General features: G+C 41.3%; 1 protein-coding gene across 6 annotated transcripts in view; it reads left to right on the top strand.

Annotated features, from left to right (window-relative positions):
* The window catches only part of ehbp1 (EH domain binding protein 1), a 155,631-nt gene that overhangs the window by 30,410 nt on the left and 98,345 nt on the right, over positions 1 to 26,876 (top strand). For 4 of the 6 annotated variants that reach the window (XM_061746069.1, XM_061746067.1, XM_061746066.1 and 1 more), the window contains exons 6-11: positions 11,624 to 11,805; positions 12,703 to 12,842; positions 14,182 to 14,298; positions 15,588 to 15,725; positions 16,479 to 16,743; positions 21,550 to 21,787. In XM_061746069.1, coding sequence (XP_061602053.1) covers positions 11,624 to 11,805; positions 12,703 to 12,842; positions 14,182 to 14,298; positions 15,588 to 15,725; positions 16,479 to 16,743; positions 21,550 to 21,787 — 1,080 coding nt within the window. The remainder of the gene's footprint in view (positions 1 to 11,623; positions 11,806 to 12,702; positions 12,843 to 14,181; positions 14,299 to 15,587; positions 15,726 to 16,478; positions 16,744 to 21,549; positions 21,788 to 26,876) is intronic. The other 2 variants (XM_061746070.1, XM_061746068.1) reach the window with 1 other exon arrangement.

The raw sequence follows: 26,876 nt of genomic DNA, 5'->3' as shown, positions 1-26,876 counted from the left end.
AGGCCTGTCCAGACCCAGCAGACTTCGTCATATCACTGAGTACAGGCTTGTCGTAATCTTTGAGAAAAGATAAAGTAAGCTTAGCGCTCCTAGTTCTCACCTTTTGTCCTCAAACTGACCCGGAAAACACAGAAGCCTCTCGCGTATTCATTCACACACTTGATGCAAACGTTCAGCTCAGGTTTTTGTTGCCAGTAAGAGGTAAACTATGGTAGCAATTTGTTTTATTTTGTATTTTTGTAAGTGTAGTTGCAGTACAGGTGCTCGGATTACTTTTAAAACATGCTGGTGAATGAATGGCGAGTGAAGCTCTGGTGTTTTATTATATGTATAGTGGTACAGTGCTGATGTCTCGTCAGGCCCTCGGCTGCCACACCCTCTCTTATCTGTCATCTCTAAAACGTCCTCTATCACTTCATGGCTTCGCAGGCCGTCACCTGCCCTTCTCCAACAACTCTAATCCGACTTTCCTCGTTGTCTTTATCCTGATCTCGCCTTGTTTTTAGTGTCATGTGTGTCACACGGCGGTGATGGGTGGTCACACGGTTCTGGTGGGACGTGAGGCACAGTCGGCCAGCGTCAGTGGAACAGTTATTATCTCACTCTCTCGGTTATTTATTTTTTCTCTGTGCGACTTAAGATGGCTGCTCGCGATGCAGACAGGCCTGTGTGGCCCGCCAAACACCGGCCCCTGCAAATCCTCTTGTTTATCCACAAGCTTGACCCACTGGGCCTGAGTGGGCGGAGCGTACGCTCGCTAGATACCTGTGATGTGTATGTGAGTGGCGGTGAAAGAATACGAGATGAACTTTGGTTAAACTTATGTGTAATGTGATTTTTTTTTTTCTTTTTTTAATCTGCACACATGAGTACATGCTATTATCTGTTTGTATATGAACATTTATGGGAGTCAACGAACACACACTGGTTCAGACAAACACAGAGCTACCGGCAGAGTAAGGGAGCTGTTCTGCTAAGTGACAATGAATAGGGTCTTGTGATGTGCTCTGATGCCACTGCTAAGCCGGCCACTGACAGTTATCCCCAACCACGCTCTGTTTGGGACGTAAATGTTTTCAGAGGGCCGCACCCAGAGAGTCTAGGGTCAGGAATTTGAGGTGACTAGCACTAAAAGTGTACACATTCGCTGTGTCGGTGAGGACATGTGCAAAGGAAAATATTTCTTTTAAAATGAAACATTTCAGCTATTCCAGGCTATTTCTTGTCCGAGGTAAAACCATAAACGTACTGGTTCTGAGTCTTCTATTGATTCGCACATTCCAGGTTGCTCTCCTCTTTCACCACTCCTGAGTCAAAGATCATCGGCAAACAAGAGATTAATGACTCATTCGCAGTGTGCATGCTAAGACTATCACTGCATGGGAGCAGTTTGTGTTTTCTGCCACATGTAAATGCTCACAGATAACATTTTTTGGACTCTATTGTTCTTTCATGGAAAAAGACTTCCAAAGAACAAGTGCTCGCCCGTTCGCACACACATTGAAGCACACCAGCTCCTTATCCAATCCTTCCACTAATTCCCCCTTGGTAGAAGGTGTTCATTGTTTCTTTTTCATTCTAATCTCTCCCTCTGCTTTTTTTTTTTGCCTTTTTTTTTTTTTTTTCAAAATCCATATTAGATTCTCTTTGAGTTGGCCACAATCGGAGGCACTGAAGCAGAGCATCACCCTGCTAATGCTCTTTGTCTCCCCAGATTTGCCACTTAGCATGGAGAGTACACCTTTGTCATGGAGCAGGGTGGGAGAGAAGCAGACTCTCACTCAGGGCAATTGTTTCTTGTCAGAGGCCATCTCAACCCCCCCCTCCTCCCCTTAAGCAAATCAGCTTTGGTTTGGATTAGGGCCCTATCATAGCTCTGTCAGATCTCTGCTGCCTGCCAAAAACAGCTAAACAAACAGTATTGAAATGATTTTCAAAAACAGAAACCAGAAAAATCTCATGTACACCTAGAAGTCACCTTTTGATACCTCTAAGCTTGAGATGTTCTTGTCCCTTTTATTAGCTGAACTCCGTGGCCACTTTCTGTTATTTGAGTGTAAATCGTAAACAAGACTGGCCAGTGTCATCAAACTGCCAACAGAGTACTTTTGTTGGGAGTGCATATGTATAGCAGCTTTATAGAAATTCATCGTTATTTGCGTAAAGCGTTGGTAGGTATCTACACGGTCAGTACGTTTACATGCACTAAGGCCGCGTTCAGACTGCCAGCCAATATCCGATTTTTAGCCCATCCAGATTGAAACTGGATGACTCTTTTGAAGTCTGAACAGTCCCAAACCGCATGAGATCCGATTTTTGCAAACCAGATCGAAACCACCTCCGGGAGGTAGTTTCATATCGCATTTGTACTCAGTCTGAACAGCTCCAAACACTCAGATCGGTTTTGACTGTCCGTGACGTCACTCTACGCGACGCCAGACCAGACCCATGCGCCAAACCACCCGCCCATTTCCAGTTGTGGAGCTACGTTACAGGTATGGAGCAGTCGGAAGATGCCGAAAACAGCAGTCCTTGGACAGAGGAAGAAACGAAATGCCTCATTAATCTGTGGGGAGATGGGTCCATATTGTTATTGTTTTTGATGTCGCAATTACATGACGTCACACAATACACGCGCTGGGTGACGCCTCCGCTCCAGCGTCGTTGCTACGCCAACCCGTCAGATCAGTCAATGATGTGGCCCAGTCTGAACAGAGCCAGATTGCGATTTGGACACTTGCTAAAAACAGTGTGGACAGTCAGCCCTGAAAATCGGATATGAGAAGGAATCAGATATGAATCAGATTTGCCTGCAGTCTGAACGTGGCCTAACAGAAAGTCGAATTGTTGCCTTAATCTGACCGATATCGAATTTTTAAAAGCCATGTATGCACCTCAGCAGGGCTGTAGTTGAACCAAACTGAAACTCTTGAGATCAAGCTTTTAGTGCCAGATAATGCTCCTAATTCAAGTTATTCCGGCATGTAAACCAACCCACACTTAGCTGAGCTACTGACTGCCCCTTCCTGAAGTGACGACCCGCGAAAGCCAGAATATCAACACAGTAAGAGAAGAAGACAAACAACAAAGAATGCCGAAGTGCGTGTGGCGCCACCTAGCATCGCGGAGCACCTCACTCAATAATCGATCGTCTTCTCGTGCATGTAAACTGGGAGTTTTCTTAACCTCCAATTCAATCTTCAACTAGATTGTTGCCAATAGCTTTGTTTTATATGTGCAAGTAACCGCACTGAGTATGTACTTAATTAAAATAGTTACTGCGTTCTAGTATGTTTCCAAACTAATAATTATTGACAAAGAGTATTTTTTATGAATCTGTACTTGTTAAACATGATTATTTGAGATTTCTCCAAAACAAATGAACATGTTTCGTTATTTCCTGCAGACATTTGGCTTGGTGTGCCCCAGTCTGGACTGCACTAATGTCCCACCCGCCTCACCCGTGTTACACTCCCTAATCTGGCTCCGTACATGCACAAACATAAACATGGTGCACGCATCACTGTGGACATCTGCCACCGTGTTGAATCGGCTGGCTTGATATCTGAACTGCTGCTTCATGCAGAGGAAGTAATCAATCCCAGATACAGTAGTTTTGTGTATTGGTTTGTGTGTGTGTACATGAGTATGTGTGTGTGTGAGAGAGATGATGTTATTGGACCATTTTAGGCCTCTATGATGGCAAGAGATGGTAAAATGAAGAAAAAGTGATGAACAGGCACTTCTTGGACCAGGAATGAACTCTAGATAATCCCTCCAACCTATCTTTCCCTCTCTCACCCTTCTCCGTGCAGCTGTCTTCTCTCCTTATACAGTCTTCCCCATTTTCTCCATCTTTGTCCTTGCTTAACTTGTTTCTGACAGTCTTTTTGGCATCCATCTCTCTGTCTTCCTTCCTCGTCTTCTTTACCCTCTCTTTTTTCCATTTCTTGACCACTTCTCTTCATTCCACCTCCACCCCCCCCCCCCCCCCCCACCCCATCCCCGTGTCCCTTTCTCTCTCCAGCAGAAGTGCAGAGCCAGGGCTTTTGCCTGCTGGTAATTTATTTTCCCATTAGCCCCCTGTCTGAAGTGCATGCTCTGGGTCTGAGTGTGTGTGTGTGTGTGTTGGTTTGGGAGGGGGCACTGAGGGCCACCCAAAAGAAAAACCCAGAGAGTAGAAAAGAGGAGGGCACCCTGGACACACTGATAAGACGAGAGAGAGAGGGGGGATACTGGATGGAGGGAATAGAAATGCAGTGGAAAAGAGAAGACACAAGATATTAACTAAGTGTCCATTGAACCATTTTTTGCTGGTTATGAACTTTTACTGGGACTAATTAAAAAAGGAGAATTAGTTCTGGACTCTGACTGGGTCATTGCAAAGCCTTGATTCTTTGTTTTTAAGCTATTTAGTTGTAAGATTTTCTGGCGTACTTGTGATCACTGTCTTGCTGCATGATACAATTTCAGCTAAACTGTAGTTGTCAGACAGAAGGAGTCACATTACACTTTAAAATGATTTGATATAAAGAGGAGTTTGTGGTTTAGTCTATGACTGCGAAGCTTCCAGGTCCTGCAGCTGCAAAACAATGCCAAACCATTGGCACTCCACCACAGCGCTTGACAGATGGCGTCAGCCGTTGGTGCTGAAACCGCTTGGTTTTCGCTGAATGGAGAACTTTACTTTATAGTCATTGATCCAGGTATATGCAAATTTTAAAGTTTACTTGTTTGTTTTTTTTTGTTTCCCTCCTCGAAAAAAAAAAGCTTAAACTTTAACGTTTTACTGTAAGTAAGACCTGCAGAGTCTGAGATGAAGTCCTTTTGGGGTCAATTTTCATACTGTTAAGCAGGCTGCTTTTGGGGTGAACATGCTGGAAGTTTGGCAGTTATTTGTTTCCCTTGTCACTAACCGTTCCTGCTGTACAATGATGGACTCCAGATTGTTTTAAAAAAACCCAAAAATAACCCACTCCTAGATTGACGGGCAGCAATAACTGCCTCTGAGATCAATGGTCATACCTTTAAATCATACCTGTGTTAAATGATGCAAGAATGCTTAAAACAAGCAAAATGACAACTAATCTGCTTGTAAATAGGATGTCATCATTGATGATGATCAATTATTCAAGTTATTTTATGAAAAGCTGGTTGTTACTACCTGTGATCGGCAAAGTGAGACTTGCTTTCACTCTATAAATTGTAACTTAACTAACTTAATTTAAGCGCGCATCTTCAAGGACACTAGTTAATAATCATTATGATGGGATGCTGATGTAGACTCCCATTCCTGATCCTGATTATAGTGCAGTTTGTGTACAGCAGGCAGATAACACAGATGTAGGAATACTTCCATTACTAGTCAAAGACTCTTCCAGCTTTTAGGATTTCCTTGGCATCAAACTAATTTGGGGAAAGTTCAGTACTTCTTCTGGATTGGCTGCTTTGATTTAGCTGATTAAGCTACAGAAACATAAGGAGCTGGTTTTTAACTAAAGTAATGAGTAAACATACACATCCATGATGAAAGAGGAAATTTGAAATGCAGTTAAAATGAGAAAATAAACAGATGGGTGTCTGTCTTTATTGATAATCTCTGTATTTTCTTGTCAGCAGGTACAACTGTAGGATTACTGAATAAAGAACTTCTGGTGCTCGGTTCAGGACAAGCTTTCCTGCCAAGTTTTAGATGAAACACATCCAGATTTTACATGCAATCACACTCCTTTATAAGCTTTTATTTCACTTATTGTAATGAACCCACAGAGCCTATTCGTCAGTTCACCAGGAGGGAAATACGAGCTCTGAAAATGATTTTATGGATTTTAAATTAGTCCTAGTCTATCTCTCTCTTTCCCTTTAAGCCAAAGGTACAGTAGTATGATAAATACAGTACTGGGTTCAGGTTGACCTGAGTGGATCATTCCTGCTCTGTGTTTTGATGCAGCTATCTTTCCAGTTTAGTCCCAAAAACATATTTTTAGATGAAATATAAGAAACTATTGGTTAATCACAGCAGCTTTACCATAAGGTTACCTGTAGCGAGATTTAAAATTCTTGGCAGCTACCACACCCCAACCTCACACGCACCATCAGATTATCTAGTGGAGATTACTAGTAATGAACATATGATGTTAAACATCAAAATGACTTAATGAAAATTCAGATAAATTGGCAAAGCTTATCACATTTCAAGCTTTGAACCGCCGTCTTCATCCAAGTTTCTGTCTTGGCGATTGCACACGGCGGCTGATCATTGTGTGTTTACCTTCCACCAGCATGGAGCCTGCTCCTCACATCTCAGGAGTAAAGTCCTGCTCTGATTGTTCCTGTACTTGGCAGTAATCGCCCGCCTGTCTCTCCCATATTCAGTTTCTTAGTGTTACACAAAAAGGACTCGGTGTCTACAGCTCGCTGTCATTCTAAACCATATTCATCCAACACTGTGGGACACACTGTGCTGAAATCCGCCATCCTTTCCTTCAAAACAAGCCTAATCCTGCTCTTGTTGTGACTAATCGCTCTTCTCCTGCTCTCGTCCCTGACTTTCTTCTCACACTTTCCCTTGACAGTTTGTCAAGCTTTAGTCATATTTTTGTTGTTCCCATCCCCGGGGCACGATGGCGATCAGCAAAGGAGTTCCATTTTGGGGGGGTTTTAATTTAAATCTGTGCCACAACGTTGTTCTGGTGAAGAGAAGTTTTGAGGCCGTGCTTTTCCACCCGTGTGTCAGTATGTGACCATGTGTGTCCAAGTGTACATAAAAGCTATTTGCACAGTTCATACACATTATTAAAATCATTGTCATTGTAATTCACACAATCAAAGTGATTGTATTGCATTCCTTTTATATCTATTGTTGCCTTTTAAAATACACACACACACACACACATACATACTCCTTAGGGGAAAGAAAATAAATCCTTACATATAATAGTAGCAGATGGAAAAAAAATGGTAATCTCTTTGTGTATGTGTGTATGTATAATGCCTATAGTGTGGCATTCATAGATTGTATGTAAGAAAAAAAAGAGCGTCCTTATCAGTTATCGGGGGGGCCGAATAGACACACAGGAATCACTCCATTGTATGTGAATTCAGAGAGAGATGTGAGCACATTGGATGTCTCCATTTCCAATAACTTTGACCTTGAGGCAAGAGGAATAGCACGGTGCAGCACACCTTCAATCTGCTGACTATTGCATTTAAAAAGAGCCGGATGATTTCGGGTGTTGGGGTTCGAGTGCTCGTTGGCGCTTATTCTGTATTATTTTAGTGGGTAAATTGAGTTTGGCTCTTCTTCTTTCTTTATTTTCTCCCCTCTCAACCTGGTGAATAGGAAAGGCAAAGGCCTCTGTACGGTTTTGTGTAGTGTGGAAAAGTTAAGAGCTGTGTTTGACTTCTCAGAGCTTTGCTTTAATAAAAAAAATTTGAAAAGTGAACAGTAGTATGCGGGGTTATGAAGAAACACGTGTTAAATGATGATTACAGTATACATTTAATGTGAAATATATGCTTTTTAGTAGCGTTTTTGTGGCGTGCGTTTGCAGTGTCATTGACCTCAGATTGTCCCTTCGTTCCCAGTTCAGCAGTGTTTTTGTTTTATGGTAGCAGGCTTAAGTCAGATAATCATCTGCTTGATGTGGAACCAGCGGTTCATCACTTATCATCCTTGTTAATACCCAATCCATGTTTTAATCTCCTGTCTCTATCAACAGCATATGAAACATCATAACACTCACTTCAGTTATTTAAAAACAAAACAATACAACTGCCAACAATGGAGCACTTGATCAAGAAGTCATATTTGTAACGTTGCAGATCCATACGAGGAGTTTTTGTCACTTCAACAAGAGACAATGCTGCTTGAAATGACACTTAAACTATCTGACTTAATGAAAAGAGTTGGAGTAGTAGAAGTCATTGTTCGTCTGTGTTTAAAAAGCCATTAGCTGATTCATGTATGTGTCGGACACTTAATTTCCGTTCTTTGTTCATCATTGCGCTAACATTGCCCAACTGTCGGCGTGCGTACCGGGTCTGAACAAAGAAACAGGTTCTTTTAGCACTCAGCCTAATTAATCCATTTCTCAGTGACAAAGGGGTCCCCGCCCCGCCTCTCTCCAGCCCATCCCATTGGCATTTTAGGGCAGAGGGATTCAGCAGGACCCCCGGGCACCCTCCTGCCCTGACCCCTGCCCCCCCACCAGGGGAGCATCTGTGGATCGATCCAGGGCCAGCTGGCACCAGGGGAGAGGGGCAGGACCGGTGCTCCAAAACGCACACAACCGCTCCAACACAAACACCGCCCTCTTACAAATAAGTCATTTATAGAAAAACAACTAAGAAAGTGGAGAGTTTCTGCAGGTGGGTTGGAGTTTGGCTATTTTATGTGACTGTGACACAGAATTGTGAGTCTGTTAACCTGCAGTCTTTAATGACACTCTGCTGTTGTTGGTAGTTGCAGCTAGGGGGCAGCATACAGCCATCATCTCTCCTTCACTCTTTAGTTTTGTCTTTCTTCCTCACTTCCACTGTGGCCTTTATTAACACACACACACACACACTCACACACTCACACACTCTCAAGTATTTAGTCATTCTCTGGGCTCAGAAAAGGAGAACACATTGATAGTCTTCTCCTTTCTAATAAATTAAACTTCTGTATTGTCCTTCCCTTTCATTTTACACATTGTCATATCCTCCTCGTTACCCTAATCCTGCCCCCCCCCCCCCAAACATGCACACACACACACACACACACACACACACACACACACACACACACACACACTTTCTCGTACACACACGGTGATTGACAAGTAACATCCAGGGAAATGGAGCAGATTTCCATTGTTTGCTGGGACTACTCAAATCTGTTGAAATGGTTATTCCATTCTTTCGCTGGATTATTTGCATATCCTTAAATATTTCCTATTTTTCAAAGCCCCCCCGTCTCCCAACCTCTTTTTGCTAAATCCCCTCTTCTTAAGTGTTTGGCGCATTTGGCAAATTCATTCATAAAGTATCTACATGTGCTATTAGCTTAGTATAATAGCCGGAGTGTAATCTGCAGAGAGATAAGAGGTGGAGGGAGAGAGGGGTTGGTGGTGTCGCAGTGATACGTCATTATGTTCCCTAGCTAAAGCGACAAGTCTCAAATGTCAGCACGAAATGTCAAGTGGCCTCGCTAGCGAGTCGGTCGGTTTCTTTTCTTTTTATTTAATTATTGGTTTGAGCGGGGAGGGAAGGAGGGAAGAGGCGGCAAAGATGGGGAATGATGGTGGACGTGGTGGGTTAAATGAGATGAAGTGTTGAATAATGTTATCGGACGGAAGAATAGAAAGGCAGGATTTAAACTATTTAAAGTGTTTACATTTGATGCCTAAGTGTTTGAACTTCCTCACTGGTCCCAAATGTTGTAGCCGTTTTTAAATGCAATATTCAGAAAATAAAATGTAGTTGAAAAGGTACTAGAGGTGTAAATGGGCTTTTCTATATATTAAAGCCTCATATTGATGAAATGTAACTTTTAGTTTTCCATTGATTGCTATTATTTGGTGCAAGTATTGTTTTTAGTCCCCCGTGGAAAATAAGAAAAGCCGTGTTTGTACAAAGACTGGTGTTTCTGTTTATAATTGAACCAACATATGTGTGATAAAAGACACGTGAGGTTGGACAGCTTCTCTCTTCCTTTCAAACTTCCAAATGTTTCTTGTTGACCTGCATGGGTGAGAAGTATCACCAGGAGATGTGTTTCACATCTAAAGCAAGATATACTGTAAGGAAACTGTAGAGATGCAGTGATGTTGAGGACTGTTTTGTGTAGATATCCACCACCTTTCCAGAGGGGTTTCTTGCCCATGAAGGTCTGGATGGCAACATTGACACTTCCTCAAATGATGCTCATTAATGATGGAATCACTTCTGGGTTGGTTTGAATCAAAACAGACCTGTCAAGTTTGAACACTTTCAAAATGTGAGAAAGTGAGGACTCAGAGATGATGATGTAAAAACAAACAGATTCATCCAGAGTGGCATTTACTTAACTTCATACAGTACATTATGTTTATCACTTATCATTTTATATCATATTGTTAATACTATTCTGCTTCTTTTTGACCATTTACAAACAACACTTTTTTTTTAACCCTATCTATTCGTATTTATTGTTATTCATAGTAAACCTTTTTGAACTATACATTTGCACAAAATTGTGGTACTCCTTTTACTAACTTGTGGATTTGTAATATCTATTTAGGGCTTGAATAGTTTTTCCCTACATTACTTTATTACTCTGTTCTGATACAAATCCTCTGTGTGTGTGTGTGTGTGTGTGTGTGTGTGTGTGTGTGTGTGTGTGTGTGTGTGTGTGTGTGTGTGTGTGTGTGTGTGTGAGGGAGAGAATAGCCTGCAGTCCTCAGCGATAAGGTTGAGATTGAGTTTTCCCCACAGAGCCAAAGCATCTCAGCATAATGTACGTTTTTGTGTGTGAAGACATCAAGAAACGGGCAATGTAAAGAGCTTGTATCGGTTTATCTATCATTCACGCAGGAGTGTATATGTATATGTGCTCTCAAACTGGTGTAGTGTGAAAGAGAGCTGGCTGCTCTACTTTGTTCGGTATAGTGCACATGAGAGGATGAATTCTCAGGGCTGGATTCACAGCTGAGACAAGAAGGTATTTCACTGTGGTATAAAACCAGACGAGTGTGTTTGTGTGTACAGTTGTATGCTGCTTTTAGACATCCATGCTTTAATGTGCTTTACTGCTGCCTGTGGATTTCATTTCACATGAGTTGTGAAGGGACACGAGTCCACCAGTGTGTGTGAATCTTGTTGGTTTGTATCCTAGCATCGGTTTCTTCTGCCATTAAAAATGAAGACATATATTATAACTCGGAAATTTGGCAGTTTACCATCAAAAACCAGAATAGGTTTCAATAAAGGAGGCGAAACCGAAAATACAAGCATTGTATGTCAGTGGTATCAACACAGCAAGGTGGTGAAGCAGTCTGATATTCTCTGACAGCATGGTGCTTCCATAGCCAGACTCGCAGCAGACAAAACCCATCAGGTTTGGCTGGAAGGAGGAGCAGACAAAAGGCTTCAACATCCCCAGCTGTTCAGTTTCCATATCTAGCAGTCAGTGACAAGGCTTTTTCTGCAGTTCCTATTCTTAATATTCAGTCCTTTGGTGCAGTTTACAGACACGCACACACACACATGCACACAGAGGCCAATCTCACTGATTCTGTAACCCTTATCACCTGGTCTCTGGCATATTCCCAAATTCCAATTTGACTGCCATCCCCCGGCCCAGAGCAAATCTCTGAAAAGAAGCACTGCCAAAATGGCTTCAGCTCTGAACTTTGATGGGAAATATTAGAAAGGATTTTACAGAAGAATTCACAATGAGGATCACAGGAGGGAACCGCTTTCAGCTTGTAGATTTACCAACAAAAAGTGGCCGTATGCACCTGATATCGTGATCACTTCAGCTATATATATGGATATATAATGATGGCGATACTTGTTGTCTTCTGTCCGTTAAGACATGTTTGCCTTGATCATCTCAAATATAAAATATAATGTCATTTGTCTTTCTCTTTGTGTGCAGGAATCTCCGTCAGGCCGGAGGAAGGCCTTAGCCACCAGCAGTATAAACATGAAACAGTATGCCAGTCCAATGCCGACACAGACGGATGTCAAACTCAAGTTTAAACCGCTTTCAAAGAAGGTGGTGTCAGCCACGCTGCAGTTCTCGCTCTCTTGCATCTTCCTCCGGGAGGGAAAGGCCACGTAAGTCATCTCATCTAGTTTTTTTGTCCCATCTCTTGTAGTTTTACTTTATTTATTTTTTTCAAGATTATACCATAATGCCTTCATGTTTAATTTGATGGTTATATCTTTTTATTGTATTTGTGTATTTATTTTTTTAAAGGCGCACACACCCACACAAACTGCCACTCACTTACTGTCTTCTTCTTCTTCTTTTTTAAATCTTACCCCCCAAATTTCATTTGTGGGAACACATTCTCAACCAGTGTTTGCCGTTTTGTTATTCATCATTATATCAAAGCTGGGGCTTTAATTTAAAGACCCACACGCATACTCACCCCCCCAGCAGAAAAGCCTTTGTCGTGGCGCGAACGGCGGGTCGATGGCGCGTAACCCTTGTTAACCCTTCGGGGAATGATGTTGGCCACACACAAACAAACTCCATCACACCAGTTCAAATGAGCCCAGGGGTCCGGGAAACACCAAACATAAAGAAGAGAGAGAGGAGAATACAGTGATTATGATGGGAGCGGCGGTATCAAGGGAGGCTTCTCTGGGGGGGATGGGGGGTAAATAATGTAGAAATTGGGACGTTGATGTGATGGATTGTAAAATGATTGGAGAGGACACTCGGAGGTTGAACCAAAACTGTAAAATCTGAAATTGAAGCCATATATACCAGAAAGGTGTCTAAACTGGTGAACAAAAACAACATGGTTTAGACTGATCCTAATCCTTTTGTGTGATATAACCACTGCCAAACAACTGGGAACTGCTGTGGTAAGAACTTTTGATTGAGCACTCCATGTATCTCCATCTTTTTATAAGTCAATTGACATAAAGTGGAGGTGCATTGGTTTTTAGTTAATTTATTTTCTTTCACTGTACGTTTTTTTCATGATATCGTCTGTGTTTCAGCGATGAGGATATGCAGAGCCTCGCCAGCCTGATGAGCATGAAGCAGGCAGACATTGGTAACCTGGACGACTTTGAGGAGGAGAACGAGGAGGATGAGGAGAACCGGGTTAACCAAGAGGAGAAGGCTGCCAAAATCACAGGTATAAACTTTTTTGTTTCCTTTGCAAGACAAAACATCTATGATTGTGGAAGATTGGAGGTACATCTGCTCTAATAAATAATTTTTCATCTAAATAATTGATCATGTGTCCACTGTGTTGATGGTAAGTTGTTTTGCTCTTGTCTAATCTGCATCTGCTCCAAACTTGGTAACTTGCTGTAACTTGTCAGTTCCACTGGTGAAAATCTGTGGACGAGTTTCCCAAACTGACAACTTTAACTGGCCATCTTGAATAATCACATAAACCAAAGCTTCATGTGGGGCATCAACTTTGCTTCTTTCTCTCCCCTCACTCGATGTATCTTGAGTATGTGTGTGCATCTTCCACGCATAAAAGGACCTGAGAATTTGTAAATTCATGACTTCTCTTCACCATGTTCGCTAGCTTCAAGGTTTTTTTTTTGTTTCGTCTTTTATAATCCATAGCCCTATTACTCCTTGCTTTCTCCTCCTTGTTTTGGTTGGTCTGGTAAACTTATGGTGGCTTGCCTCCTTCCATACATTCATGTTGAGGATTCTTTTCTATGGTCTTATGTATGGGCCGTGCTGCTTCCTGCTTTGCTTAATCCAACTTTTCAAAGCGGCACCTCTTCATGTTAAGCTTCATGCTTTTCTCTTCTTTCTTTTCCCTTCCCTGCTCTTCATCTCATTTGTATGTATATGCATTGAGCGCCTACAGCGGCGCTTCACTAGGACGCATCTCCAAATCAAAGGCCGGCCCGAGCTGCCAAAACATCCTACAATCATATTCTTCCTTTAATGCATCTACGGAACAAGCCAACAAGTCGCTGGAGCATTACTAAGTCCAGCTAATCAATGCATACTCTATAAACCATTTGTTCTCTCTTGTCTTTTCTATGCAGTATTTAAATATTTCAACCTCATTGGAACTCTGTGTGTGGATGTGGGGTGTGTCTGTGTGTTTTATCATAATAATCACTGAGTAACTTTTTGTAGTAAAAAGACTCAAATATGTACAATTTTGCAGTAGACGCATACTGTTACGGCCATTAACTGTTAAAGTGTTGATGTATGCATGTATGCATGTTTGCTGCTCTGGTAATGTTAATACAGAGTTAAGTCAAACCATGCAGTGTTTCTTGTCACATGGTCCAGTTTTAAACAAGGAAACTCCCTCCTATCAACCAATACCAACATGAAAATTTAAGAACTAATGGACTTTTTAGTCTAGTCTGTATCTGTGTGTGTGAGCAAAGGGAGCTTGTGTTGTGTTTGTGTGTGGATACTCTGCACTCGTGCTGTTTTGCTTTGTTCACTGCTGTTCTTCCTCCCTCCCTGTATGGACCTGTCATTTACAGAGATAGTAAACCAGTTGAATGCCCTCAGCTGCTTACATGGGGATGATGATGATGATGATGGTGGTGTTCACAAGCGAGCACGTAAAGCAACAGCTAAGCCTGCTGCTTCCTCCCAAGGTCTTTTTTTCACCTTTCTTTCCCCTCCGTCATCCTGTCGTCCTTGATTCTATTTCTTTTTTAATTGACTTGTGAACAGTGTGTGAACCCCGACCCTACCATTCACTACCACTATTTCTGTCTGTGTTTTATTCTTTGGTAAAACTTCTTTTTTTTTTTAGCATTCCTCCAATTTTGGTTGTCCTTCCCTGTGGCTCCACCCCCGACCCCCAATCACCTCCGTTTATCCGACTTGACATTGGTATTGTGATTGTGTTGAACTATGTATTGTGCTCATGTTATATACTTTATATCGGGCCATAGGATGTGCTGTCCATGGTGTTGTGAACACGCCAGTTTGTTCTCATCCCTTTTGTTCTTGTTGTTTTTGATGGTGTGACCGTTTCCCTTTTTTTTTTCTTTTTAACTGCAATTTGAAGTGAACCAAAGTTGGCATATAGCATTTACATATTTACTCTTCCTATACAGAATTTTTTCATTAAGAACAAAGATTTGTTGGTTAGTTTTCAAAGTAGAATTAAGTGAATTTGATCTCAGTTGCACGCGTGTTATTATTGAGCGTCTGGGGAAACAGGAAGTGGCTTTTTTGGCTTTTAGGAACTTCTCATTACTTTTTACACATTTGATTTTCTCTGCTTTGATGGTGAACAATGGCACCAGACTAGTAAACATACAATAAAATGCAAATACCCATCACATGTGTACTTGCCATGACTTAAACTAGGGCATGAACGTTTTCACCAAGAAGCAAAGAGGAAAAGTGCTGCACCCTTTATCAGCTCCTGCCTCGTCACATAGCAACACTGCGTATATCAAGACATCGCTCACATCGCTCTAAACAGCATTTCTTGGACTCATTTACAATCTTTTCAAACTGACCCACATCTTGGCACCGTGCAACTGAGCCAAACTGACTACGATGAAGATAAAATGGACAAGTCTTGGTCTCTGCAGCCAGGATCTCCATAGCAACACCATGCTTTTCTTTAGTCTCTCACAGTAACCCCCCATACCACTGAAAATTTCCCAGAATGCCACTGTTGTTGCGCCGATGGGTGCAGAGGTGGCCGAGGGACACAGAAGTTTAGGCTGTGCTCCCAGCCAAGAGGGAATACTAATGCAAGACTGAAAGGTCTTTCTGCTCGTGGTTCACTCCAAGTGCAGATTTTGCACATTTGGGTTTGTGATTGTCTCTTTATTGCATTTTGGAGCTTGTTTTGTCATGTAGCTGCTTGCGTTGTTGTTAATAGTTCATGTAAATAACACTTTCTTGAACTTTGTGGTAACAGAGCTGATTAACAAGCTGAACTTCTTGGAGGACGAGGATCAGGAAACTGGTACTGCCATGAGCACCAATCCCTTTGACGAGCCTGATGATGACCTTCTTCCCAACCACTTCAACCCATTTGGAGATCCAGAGGAGGAAGGTGAGTGCAGCCCTGTCAGTATCTTGCTATGTATCAGCGAGGCATTAAGACGTGCAACAACCACGTCTAGAGCCCAATTCTTTGTTTGCAGTCAGACAGCTAAACCAATATTTCTGTCTGACCACCTGACCGTTCGGGTCTGTTGCTATCGCTTGTTTGTTTTGTAATGACATGCTCCTACACAGAAGGCATCCTCTGTGTTGCTGGTTTAAATTACCTTTGATCTGATCTTTAATCTGTAATCCTGGATTTTCCATTTATCCATTTTTTGGGGGTGAAGTGCAGTTTCTATTTTTTCATGTAGTTGCAGACATGTGTAGGAATGTTAGATTGAGGTGTTTATATGATTTCTGCACAGTCCAAACTTGTATAAATTATAACTACATTTCACACATTGATCTGAAAACTAATGCTCCTCTACTTTACAGTTTAATTCATTTAACCTAAGTTAAAAAAAAACCAACCCAATTTAGTATTTAAACACAGATGGGTGTATATTGTCTACTATCTGTCAGATGTCAAGTCATTTGGGAAAGTCTGGATCAAACCAAGCAGACATTTGACACAGTATAAGGAGTTAAAAAAGTGTGTAATGCTTAGCTTGTCTCAAGGCAGGCTGGTGTCTCATTTGTTTTCTTTTCCCTCTGCTGTCTGGCTCTCTACTTAGAGAGATGACAAGCTAACAATGCTCATGTCAAGTCTGGTATAGTGTGTGTTGTTTATGCAGTCAGTTCTCCTGTCTCTCTCAAACAGAGCGCCCTTCCCAACCAGCCTCCCAGCAGCGAGATGAGGAGGATTCCTTCTACGACCATGACTCCACAAATCCATTCGATGAGCCGGAAGAGACGGAGACACATTCCTCCCCAGGAAACCCCTTCGACGAGCCCGACCAGGACGTGGAGCTCCAACCAGACCCAGGACCAGAACCCCCCAAGCCCAAGCAGAGGAAAGGTGTACGGCCGGTGGACATGAGCAAATACCTGTATGCACCCAACAATGAGGAGGAGGAGCTTGATGAGTAAGAGTCTGATTATACATTTATACATGTATTTATTTTCTGCTGTTTCATGTCTTTAATGGCTGCAGCAGCATTATTTATGCTAGATCAAAACTGACGTAATTAACGTTTTACTTTACCTGATGCATTTTTGGATCAGGTAAAGTAAAGAGACCTTCTCATTATGCAAATAAGGAGGGCTGGCCTTCTTGGTCCCGCTCAGGGGTCGGCAACCCAAAATGTTGACAGAGCCATATTGGACCAAAAACACAAAAAACAAATATGTCTGGAGCCACAAAAAACGAAAGGTCTTGTATAAACCTTAGAATGAAGGCAAATGGTGAAAGGAGAAATGTGGAGAAAAAAGTCAAAATGTGGAGAAAATAGTCAAAATTTTGAGAAGAAAGTCAAAATGTCGAGATTGATGTTGAAGTACAATCTCGAGAAAAAAGTGGAAATGTTGAGAAAAAAGTCGAAATGTCGAGAAAAAAGTGTAGGTGTTGAGAAAAAAGTGTAAATGTTGAGAAAAAAGTCAAAATTTCGAGAAAAAAGTTGAAATGTCGAGATTAAAACGGAAAGGAAAAAAACAAGAAAAAAAAGAAAAGAGAAAAGAAAAAGAAAAAAAAAGAAGAAAAAAGGGAGAAAAAAAGGAAAAAAAGGTCAAACATTTTTGAAAAAGCTCCAGGAGCCACTAGGGCAGCACTAAAGAGCCACATGCGGCTCTAGAGCTGCGGGTTGCCGACCCCTGGTCCAGCTACTATATTATTGGTCAATAAACAAAAAGTAGTAGTATCAGGCCAAAATAAAGACTATTGCCCAACCGATGGTGACACATTGGGATAAGTGTATGTATAATGCTGCTCTCATATCTTTTTGTTTACACAATCAGTCTCACAGTCCGCGTACACATGGCATTAACAAGGCGGTTGCGACTGGCTTATCTAGGTGCTGCAAGCGGGTTGATGAATCCAGTCTGATCAGATTACTTGACTGACTTAAGGTGTTCACATGCAGTTTAAAAGTCAGTACGATGTGTGCAAATGATCTCCAACCAGTTTGAATCGCTGCATGTGCACGTACTGACAGAAGACTGAATATTGGCTCATGGGTGAATTTCTAAAGTGATCTATTAATGTTATGTGGTGTAGGCTTGGTCAAAGGAACATTATAAAACAAACAAAGGAGCTAGTGTATATTAACTATAAATCTGAACATCAATATCATTAGTTTTGGTCTTGAATAAAATGTAAAGAAATGTAAAGTTTAGATGAATATAATTCAAAATAGAGGACGTTTATCAACTGAAATAGAAAACGCACTTGTTAGCTCTGGCTTTTCTGCTGTTTGTAAGAACATGAAACACGAAAGTTAAAGAATGGGTTCATATTCTTTTTGATTTTCGACCGTGTTGGCCATCGTCACACAATAGAAATAAGTACAAGTAACACAAGTAGTCGCCGTCTCAGTTGCGTCTCGTCTCAGAGGAAACGTAAAACAACAAATGCATGTATAAGGAAAAGGAAAAATTAAATATATATTTCTGCTTTTATTTTTAATCATGCCAGTTTTGGTCTTCATAGTTATTGTTATACAATTATGCAGTTGTTTAAAGGGAACCTATTATGAAAAACACGTTTTCTCTTGCTTCAACATATATAAAGTGGTCTCCCCTCAGCCTACCAACTCAGAGAAGGAGGAAAGCAACCAAATTCTGCAGTGTCTGTACAGCCGCCCGGATGAGCCGTCCAGTGTGATGTGGATCTACGAGCCGTTCAGATTCTGCTGCCGTCGTTACGTAACGAAAATGTGATTTACATAGCTTGGCCTCCGATGCGTGAAACCACGCCCAAAACTAACTCCGCCGGCCGGAGCTTCCGCCATATTTTCTTAGCGGTGTATCGCGTCATTCAGGCAGCCAATCAGCACAGAGCATCATTATCATAGCCCCGCCCACTCAGAATCCCGCATAGATAATGAGGTTAGAGAATGAGATGATAAAGACATGGCTCAGAGGCTGAATTTCTAATTTATTTATCAAAAACAATCAAAAGCTTGTTTTTAAGACATTCAAGGCCTGTTTAAAATAGGTATTAGATGCCATAATAGATGCCCTTAGATGCCCTTTAAGATAATGAAAAGTGTTAATTCATTAAAGAAGGAGTGTGTACCTGACACTTTGTCCTGTTGAGTTTCCCATTAGTACAGATTTGTTAATTCAAGTTAACTTCAGTGCAGTTTTGTTAATTCAAGTTAACTTTAGTGCAGTTTTGTTGATTCAAGTTAACTTTAGTGCAGTTTGACTTCAGTTGTAATGTTTGCAGTTTCCCTTCTGATGTGGACTTTCACTCTTTTAAGGAGGCCATGTTGGTGGCACTCTGCAGGGCTCCAGACTACATAGTTTGCTTCCCCTCTGCAGGACGGGTCTTGTATAGAGGGGTACTTGTAGCCGTAGCACCCCTCGGCAAGCCAAAGTTACGAGGCAGCTCTTTCAGCAGGAACAAGGGATCTGTTGTTTCACTGAATTCTTTACCCTTGTCTCCTTCCTCCATTGTTTTTGTCCTCTCTCCTTCTCCACCTCCCTCCCCTCCGACCTGTCAACATGTTGTCCCGTGCTTTCTGTCTTTGCAGTTACTTAACTTCCTCCCAAGGCCTTTTTTTTTTTTTTTCAATTTTCACCTTACTCCTACTCCATACCGCTTCCCATTTCCCACATTTCTTTGCTTTTCCTGCTCCGACATCACTTCATTATTGACAATTTAACTGTTTAGTTACTTGGTCAATATGAACATTATTAAATATTTATTGTATCTCAAATCAATAAAGATTATATCTTGAGTAAATATATTATTTTGGGTTTTTTTTGTTGCTTTTTTCTTATTTTCGGCAAAGTAAAAGGCCATTGACACCTGAGTAAGACTTAAATTAAATGTAATTCTTTGATGCTGCTGTACTGTTCATCCCACCGAGATGTTGCTGATGACATGTGGCCACTCAAGAAGAGAGGCTGTCGGTTTGAAGCTGTCACACAGATAGATAGTTGTATGTTTTAGTCCTCTCAGCTGTCCAAAGTGGGACATGTTATTGTTTCACTTCCTCCCCTTTACATCAGTTGTTCGTTTGGAGAATTGAAAGTTCAAGAGGGCAGCAGAGTGTTTTGACTGTCTTTTAGCCAGTATCGGTCGGTTAAAGCTTCTTTATAGGCCTGCTTGCTTTTCTTACCTCCTTTTTCTCTTCTCCACACTCTCTTGTTTTGTTATTAGACAGGCAACTACCTTCTTTTTACAAGAGATACCTAGTCATTTTTCTCCTCTCTCTCACCCCCACCTTCACCATCCAGTTCTTTTGTTTATTTGGGATTGCTTATTGCATGTTGAGTGAATGTCTTAAGGCCATGGCCCTGCTTTCAGTGTCACTAGCATGTCTGAGTATTGGTAACATTCTGCTGTGTATGTGTGTTTTTGTGTGCGTGTGTATGTCCCCGTGCTGCTGCCCGTCTGTCAGTAGTCCACCTTGGGCAGTGAGGATATGAGGTCACACCATCCTGACCTCAGTGCACCTGCATCATCTCTTAGCTTACCACTTGTGTGTGCTCTTCATTGTATTGCACCCAACCTTTGTTTCCATATAGCTGCTTCCTCCGTTTAATTAATCAAAGATGTGTTCCGATACTCCTGGTAATACTGATAATGTTATCGTGTTTTAATGATTTGGCAACTGCGGGTCTGCAGTGTTTTGTTTTCATTCTCATGTTACATACACTCAGTTTTACAGCTAAACCACGATACTGTTCTGCAGCACTCCTGCTCTTTATCTTTCATTTAGCATTATTTTATATTTAAGTTTTTGTCACTCTCTTGGGGAGGTGTTGTTTCAGAGTTAAATAGATTTATGGAAAAGCATTTCATTGCAAAAGAGATGATGTTAGGTGATTGTTTGAAAGTAGAAGAACAAAATTATGTAAAAATCAGTAATTGTTTCACTGTAAATGGTGTCATTTTGGCGAACTTAATCTGCTCTCTGTTTGACGTTTAGCACATTAATATATAAAACACTATAGCCGTTTAACAGTTATCTTCTGTCGGTTTTGAATAACCTGCTCACTTCTAGGCCTGTGTTGAAAAGATCGATTCTCCGATTTTAAATCGATTCTCATATTAATTCGTAAAAATCGATTCATATGTCTAAAGATCGACTTAAAAAAAAATATCTTTTTTTTTGTTTTTTTTTCATCATTACATTACAACTTTTGGTACTTTTTTGTTTATCCCCAAAAAAGGAATATTTTGTTGGACACGAGAATAACTGGTGCCATGTTTTTGCCTTTAAATATGTTTAAAGGTATGAAAACATTAAAGTTTTCAGTTATAATTGCATACATTGTCTATATTTATTTGCTTTATTATACTGTCTTGGGGTTACATTTGCATAAATGTTAAAAACCAAATTCTCATAAATGGGGAAAAAATAAAAGCGATTTCTTTCGTCCTCTGTTTGCTCCCTGGATCTGTTTGATAATTCTGACCCACATGATGTTTCTGAAAGCAGTTCTATCAGCATTCTGGGAGCTGATTGGTCCTTACAGCATCATTAGCTGCCAATACTTGCTGTTGAATCTCAATATAATACTAGTATTAATATGTTGCATAACTAGGCAGTCATATAATTCATGCAACAGCTGAAAAAACAGTTTTATTAACAGTAACCCAAATCAATATCGGATCGAATCGGATCGTGATAATCGATTCTGAATCTTAAGAATCGATTCTTGATATTTGAATCGATCTCCAGCCCTACTCACTTCTGCTATTTTTCCCTCCGCTTTGACAGATCCAATCCGTTTTACGAGCCGAGATCGTCGAGCCCCACGCGGGGGCCGGCTGGCGGCCCCTGTTCTGATGTGGACGGCGGCCAGAAGAGGAGGGCCCCTCTGCCTCCCAGTCCCAGCGTCGGCGTGGGCGCGAGTCCGTCACACACCGCTGGCTCAGACAGGGACAGACCGCAGCCTGTCGGGCCCAGCCCAGTGGCAGCGTTGGTGGGGAGAGAGCTGGCCACCTCTTCCCCAAAAGTAAGCATGTTTCTTTTGGATTTACTGATCTTTAATCAGCCCTGGATGCAGTAAATACCTGAATAAAAATCAGTTAAGCTATCTATGCTGATGTATAGTGGACAGACTCTTGGAGGAATTTCATGTTTTAAAACAGACCTTTAAAGCAAAAAGCGCGCATTATTTAAATGACATTATACTCTGATTTGAACGCTAGAGTCTGGTTTCTGGAGTAACACAAACAATAATCAGGTTCAGTATAAGATTTCTCTGGACTTCTAAGAAAACACTGCAGTATAGTGCCTTTTTCAAGCCAGTGCATTAGTGTATTTTACTATTTCTTTATTTTACTATTACTATTTCTCAGCCTAGCTAATGATTTATAATGAGTTTGATTCCATGAACTCTTTGGAAATGTTTATCAGCTGTAAGTTCAGTTAGTTTATAGCACCCAGCCGGTACATATTTAGCAGAAACTTGGACCTTTTAATGCCAGAATTTCACAGATCTCTGCAGCGGCTCACTTTCTTTTCTTCAGTTTGGATCATCTCTTGCAGCATGTGTTGTGACTCGAGGTGTTTTCTGTCTGCGTGTGTTTGCAGTCACGTCCCCACATCCACCGGTCCCTACATTAACTTTTTTTCCGCCCGCACAGTTTCATCTTCTGGCCCATTCTTTATGCTCATGAAACTCATGAGCTCCTCATTTGAATATAGGTATTTGTTTATTGAGGTGTTTTCATATGTTTATTTATTTATTTAAATTAGGCAAATTCATGACTGGGTCTAATTAAATGGCTGATGGTCACACACACTCATGGCAGGAGTCAGACCACTGGTGGGGAATGATTGGCTGGGGGTGTGTAAAATTGTGTGTGTGGGTGGGTGCAGGGGCTCAATGAACCTGTATGGGGCTTAAAAGCAGGGGGCTTAACTACAGCAGAGCGATCAGAAGGGGGTTTTGACCCTCTGTACACACACACACACACACACACACACACACACACACAAAGTGCAGTTACTTACACATAAACCGACACACGTGTCTGTTCTTGCTATGCAGCTGGCTAGCTGACTGTTTTAGTGTAGCTGGGCGGCGACGCTGGCCGTCCATGTAATTATGGCACAGTGCCTTTATCACCCAGCTGCAGTTGCCTGTAACCGTGGGTGATGGGGCCTAAACCACTTTAATTACCCAGAGCCACTGGCCTGTGGTGGGCCACACTTTGCCTAGAGATGCCCCGACTCCAGAGCTCGGAGGGAGGGGAGGAATGGAGGGATGTAAAGAATGAATGGTGAGAGAGGATTGAAGACGGGGTGTGTAAGGAAGAAGAATACCTGCGAGATGGAGAAGCGTAGGGGACAAGAAAAAGCAAAATGGCAACAGAATTGGAGAGAGGATGTTCACAGTAAGCAAGGGTTGGCCTACAGGGTTTGTTGACAGATACAGCAAGTGTGAATAGGTTTCTCCTTTTTATTCACACCAAGAGCAGTGACACACAAATGCTACAGCCTACACATGGGCTGTGCGATGACCTTTGAATGTATGAAGTCAGAGAGGATTAAGAGGAGACATTCCCACTATGAGAGGCCAAGACGAAACCAACACATCCCCACATTATGAACGTGCACGGGGTATAAATGTGTGCTGGAGCTTGCATGTGTGCATGTATCTCTTCTTTAGAGTTTCTACTCCGCCTCAGGCTCAAGGTCTGTAAACATAAATGGGGTAGTTATAATCTTCCCTCAAAACACAACTAACCTCTGCTTCCACCATATAAGGTGTTCGACTTTCTCGTGCGTGTATTTTCACCGGCTATTCATGTGGACAAAAATGCATGAATTGAACCAGGACAAACACACTCAGACAACGTGGTCTAATCTCAGGCTGTGAATAGAAATTGTTATATTCAAGTCCACCAAATTCAGCATATAATTTACAACCTTCCCCGAAGGGTTTGAGAGGTCTCTCATGCATCTTTTTCTTTTTTTTTTCTCCATATCCTTGCAAAACCAGTAGATGATCACGTGTTTTATCCTAATTACATTTTCAGATATCATGTTTTCAAACCAAGTACAGCTGTAGCCATGAAAATAGCTGTAAATATGTGGACATGGTTGTTAAATAGCAAAATGTACAAAATGTCAGAGTGGTGACACAAATATAGGGAACCGTAACAAGTAACAAGCAAGAAATAAAAGAATACATTTTCTGGATACGAAGGTTGAATTAGAGAAAAAAGAACCTGTGAACAGATATATTTTAGATCACATGAAAGTCTTAATGTCAAATACTAAAACTGTACTTGTTCATTTCATTGTTCTTTTCTCTTGTATGAATTTAATTGAGCAGATTTAGAATGATACGTAATCTTGGATGTAGTTTTTATCCTCCTTGGCATTGCATTAAAGCCGCCCACTTCAGTGCCAGCCTGTGAAAAATTGTACACCTACAGGACATATGGCGTACGCCCACTTACTCAATGCACAGGTATTACACATGTACTGGATTTACAATAAGCTGTAAAAAGCGATTACCATTAATCTTTTTCTTTTCTTTTTCTCCCCCAGTCACTCACACATGCTCTAGAAATTTAGATTGGCATTGAACCGATCGTTTGCACAGACAAGTTAGACCAGTGAGTAGAAGATGTTATCAATGGCTGCAAATACGAGTATGCAACTAACAACACCTCTGTGATTTTTCTTAGACGTATTTAATTTTAAACAATAATCAGACAACGATTGAGCATTCACAAATAACTTTTCATCCTTGAATAATGTGCTCCTTGAGGTGGATTTCTTTGTGTGCTTTTGGTCTGTCTCAAACCAAACCCGCGTTTGTCATGTCTCCCACGCCGCTCTGTCTGTCCGTTGTCCTGTCTGGTAGATATAGATCCTCCAATGTGTCAAGTTTAAGTTTAGTATCTGTGAAGGAGCCGGAAGGATGAAAACGTCTGTGGGATTAATGTAAATGAACAGTAGGAGTTCCTGTTGGGCGGGCTGTGAGCTCTGTCTGGTCTGATTCAGTCCATCTCTTCTCCTTGAAGCTGATTTCTTCCCTCCAAGTAATTCAGTGATCCCCCGCTCCTCCTTTTGTTTTATCTCCATTTCTATTCCTTAGTCAGACTGCTCTACACTTAGATGCTCTTATCTTTGGATTTTCATCAAATTTCCGCTTCATGAATTATTTGCCTTATTTTCATATAAAGAAAAGTTGGCATATGTCTTTGGGTAAAAGTTTGAGCCAGAAAGTTCTATAGAAGATATTTTAAAACCTTAAGTTGTTTGCATGACGTGGGGGTGACAGTACAGCACGTCTTGACTGCTTTATAGAGCAAAACAGAAGAATATATGTCCACCGCTCCAAATTGTATTAAATATTTAATTGTGCCTCAGTATTTCTTTAAATGTAGATACAATCTAAATATTATTATAATTTCTTTACACTTTTCTCTCTGTTTCCCTTCTTTGTGACACACATGGACATATTCCTTCTTTCCAGTGACAAGAACCTGTGTCGACACCAGGAGAATGTCTTCTCCTCCTCAGTTGAAGGCCTTTTGTTATTACTAGTGTTAATCAAAGTGTTCAAATGAGAGGTTTTCAGGTTGTGAGAGCTCCTGTGCCAGGGGGAGGCAGAGGCCAGCGCTGTCCTTCCTCGCCCACACTTTGTTTTCACAGCCCCTCCTTCAGTTCAGGCTGCCTCCAAATTGAAATTAGAATAAATTAACATTATTTAATTGAGTTCGCAGAAGGCTGCGATATTTCTTAATTAGCTTTCAACAAGGTTCGCGGCAGGAGAGGATCGCATACGTGCTGTGAAGTGATTCTGAGGTTACCGTGACGACTGAGGGACGTTTTTTGGAGGACAGAGGGGAGCCCAAGAGACAAGGACAGTCATCTTTTGTCTCAGGATCTTTGCCTGTTCCAAGGTTTCTCATCTTGTTATTATTTTATCTGCTCGTAATTTAGTTCATCTTCTTTGATAAGTTTCACATTAGCAGTTGCAAATCTTGGACATAAAAGAACTAATAGTATGCTGGTTTTATGCTTTTCAACAGTTGACTAATAGATTTAAATGTAGATTTTAAACAGTAAACATTTTTAGTATTTAAAACTGGGAAATTTTATAAGTCCTTTGGTGGAGGAGGACTTTTTATTACTCAAACTGAATATTTCAGCTTGATTACATTGAAAGCAATGGTGAAGAAGCAATGACTGTGGTAGTGTGTTCAGATTTGTAGTTTTTTTTTTCTTTGTCTGGGCTAAAGCAGAAGTTTAGTCCTTTTTTTTCTTTTGCTATTCTCACCAACATTCTTTCTTTCATTCACCTTTTAATTCATCAAACCACCAAACCTCATTAAGAGACACATGTATAAGGTCACATTCTGATTGGACTGCTTCTCATATACATGTTTTGTTGATTAAACCTGCTGACTTTAAAAGCAATGCTGTACACTGCAGTAAACTCTCATTAGATTTAGCTTTATATGGGGATATTTCTAGCAGCAGTGTTGCCACCAAAGGCTTATTAAATGTATAAAGGCATCAAAGTAGCACTAGGAGGCCCTCTGTTGTGCACTTAAATGAAGTTACGCTACTGTAGATGACAATCTGATGAGGTGTGTTGGTGCAAAGACGCATCGAAAACATGCACAGCAACAATTCCTGCTGACTGGCATTGGGAAACACTGGTAAAAGGATCAGAAGGGCGTTCTGTCTCCTAAATTTCAGAACTTGGCATCAGCGCTAGCAGAAAAATGGGCATAGCAGCCCATTTCTGAGACCAAAGCAAGCCTTAGAGACTCCCCTTGGCCTCGTTGCCTTTCCATAAGCTTTGTAATATTAGGAGAATAATCCTTGAGAGCAGTAGGGCTAAATCATTACTTCTCAATGTCTGCTTTTTCCCAGCATGGACCCCTCCCCAACCCTTATTTGCAGTCTGAGAGTGGTCTGTCATTGGATCTTGTGGGAGACCAGAGACACAGTTTCTTCTTCCACTCAGTTTAAGTTCATTCATTGGCCCTCGTGTTATTGTTTCAAGCTGCAGGGTATTCCTGTCAACAGGGTGATGGAAAGATAGAAGGTATGACTGTTACAAATTTCAG

This window comes from Cololabis saira, chromosome 17 (genome assembly GCF_033807715.1).
Source record: "Cololabis saira isolate AMF1-May2022 chromosome 17, fColSai1.1, whole genome shotgun sequence".
Lineage (NCBI taxonomy): Eukaryota > Metazoa > Chordata > Actinopteri > Beloniformes > Belonidae > Cololabis > Cololabis saira.
This window is presented reverse-complemented; position numbering and strand designations above follow the sequence as displayed.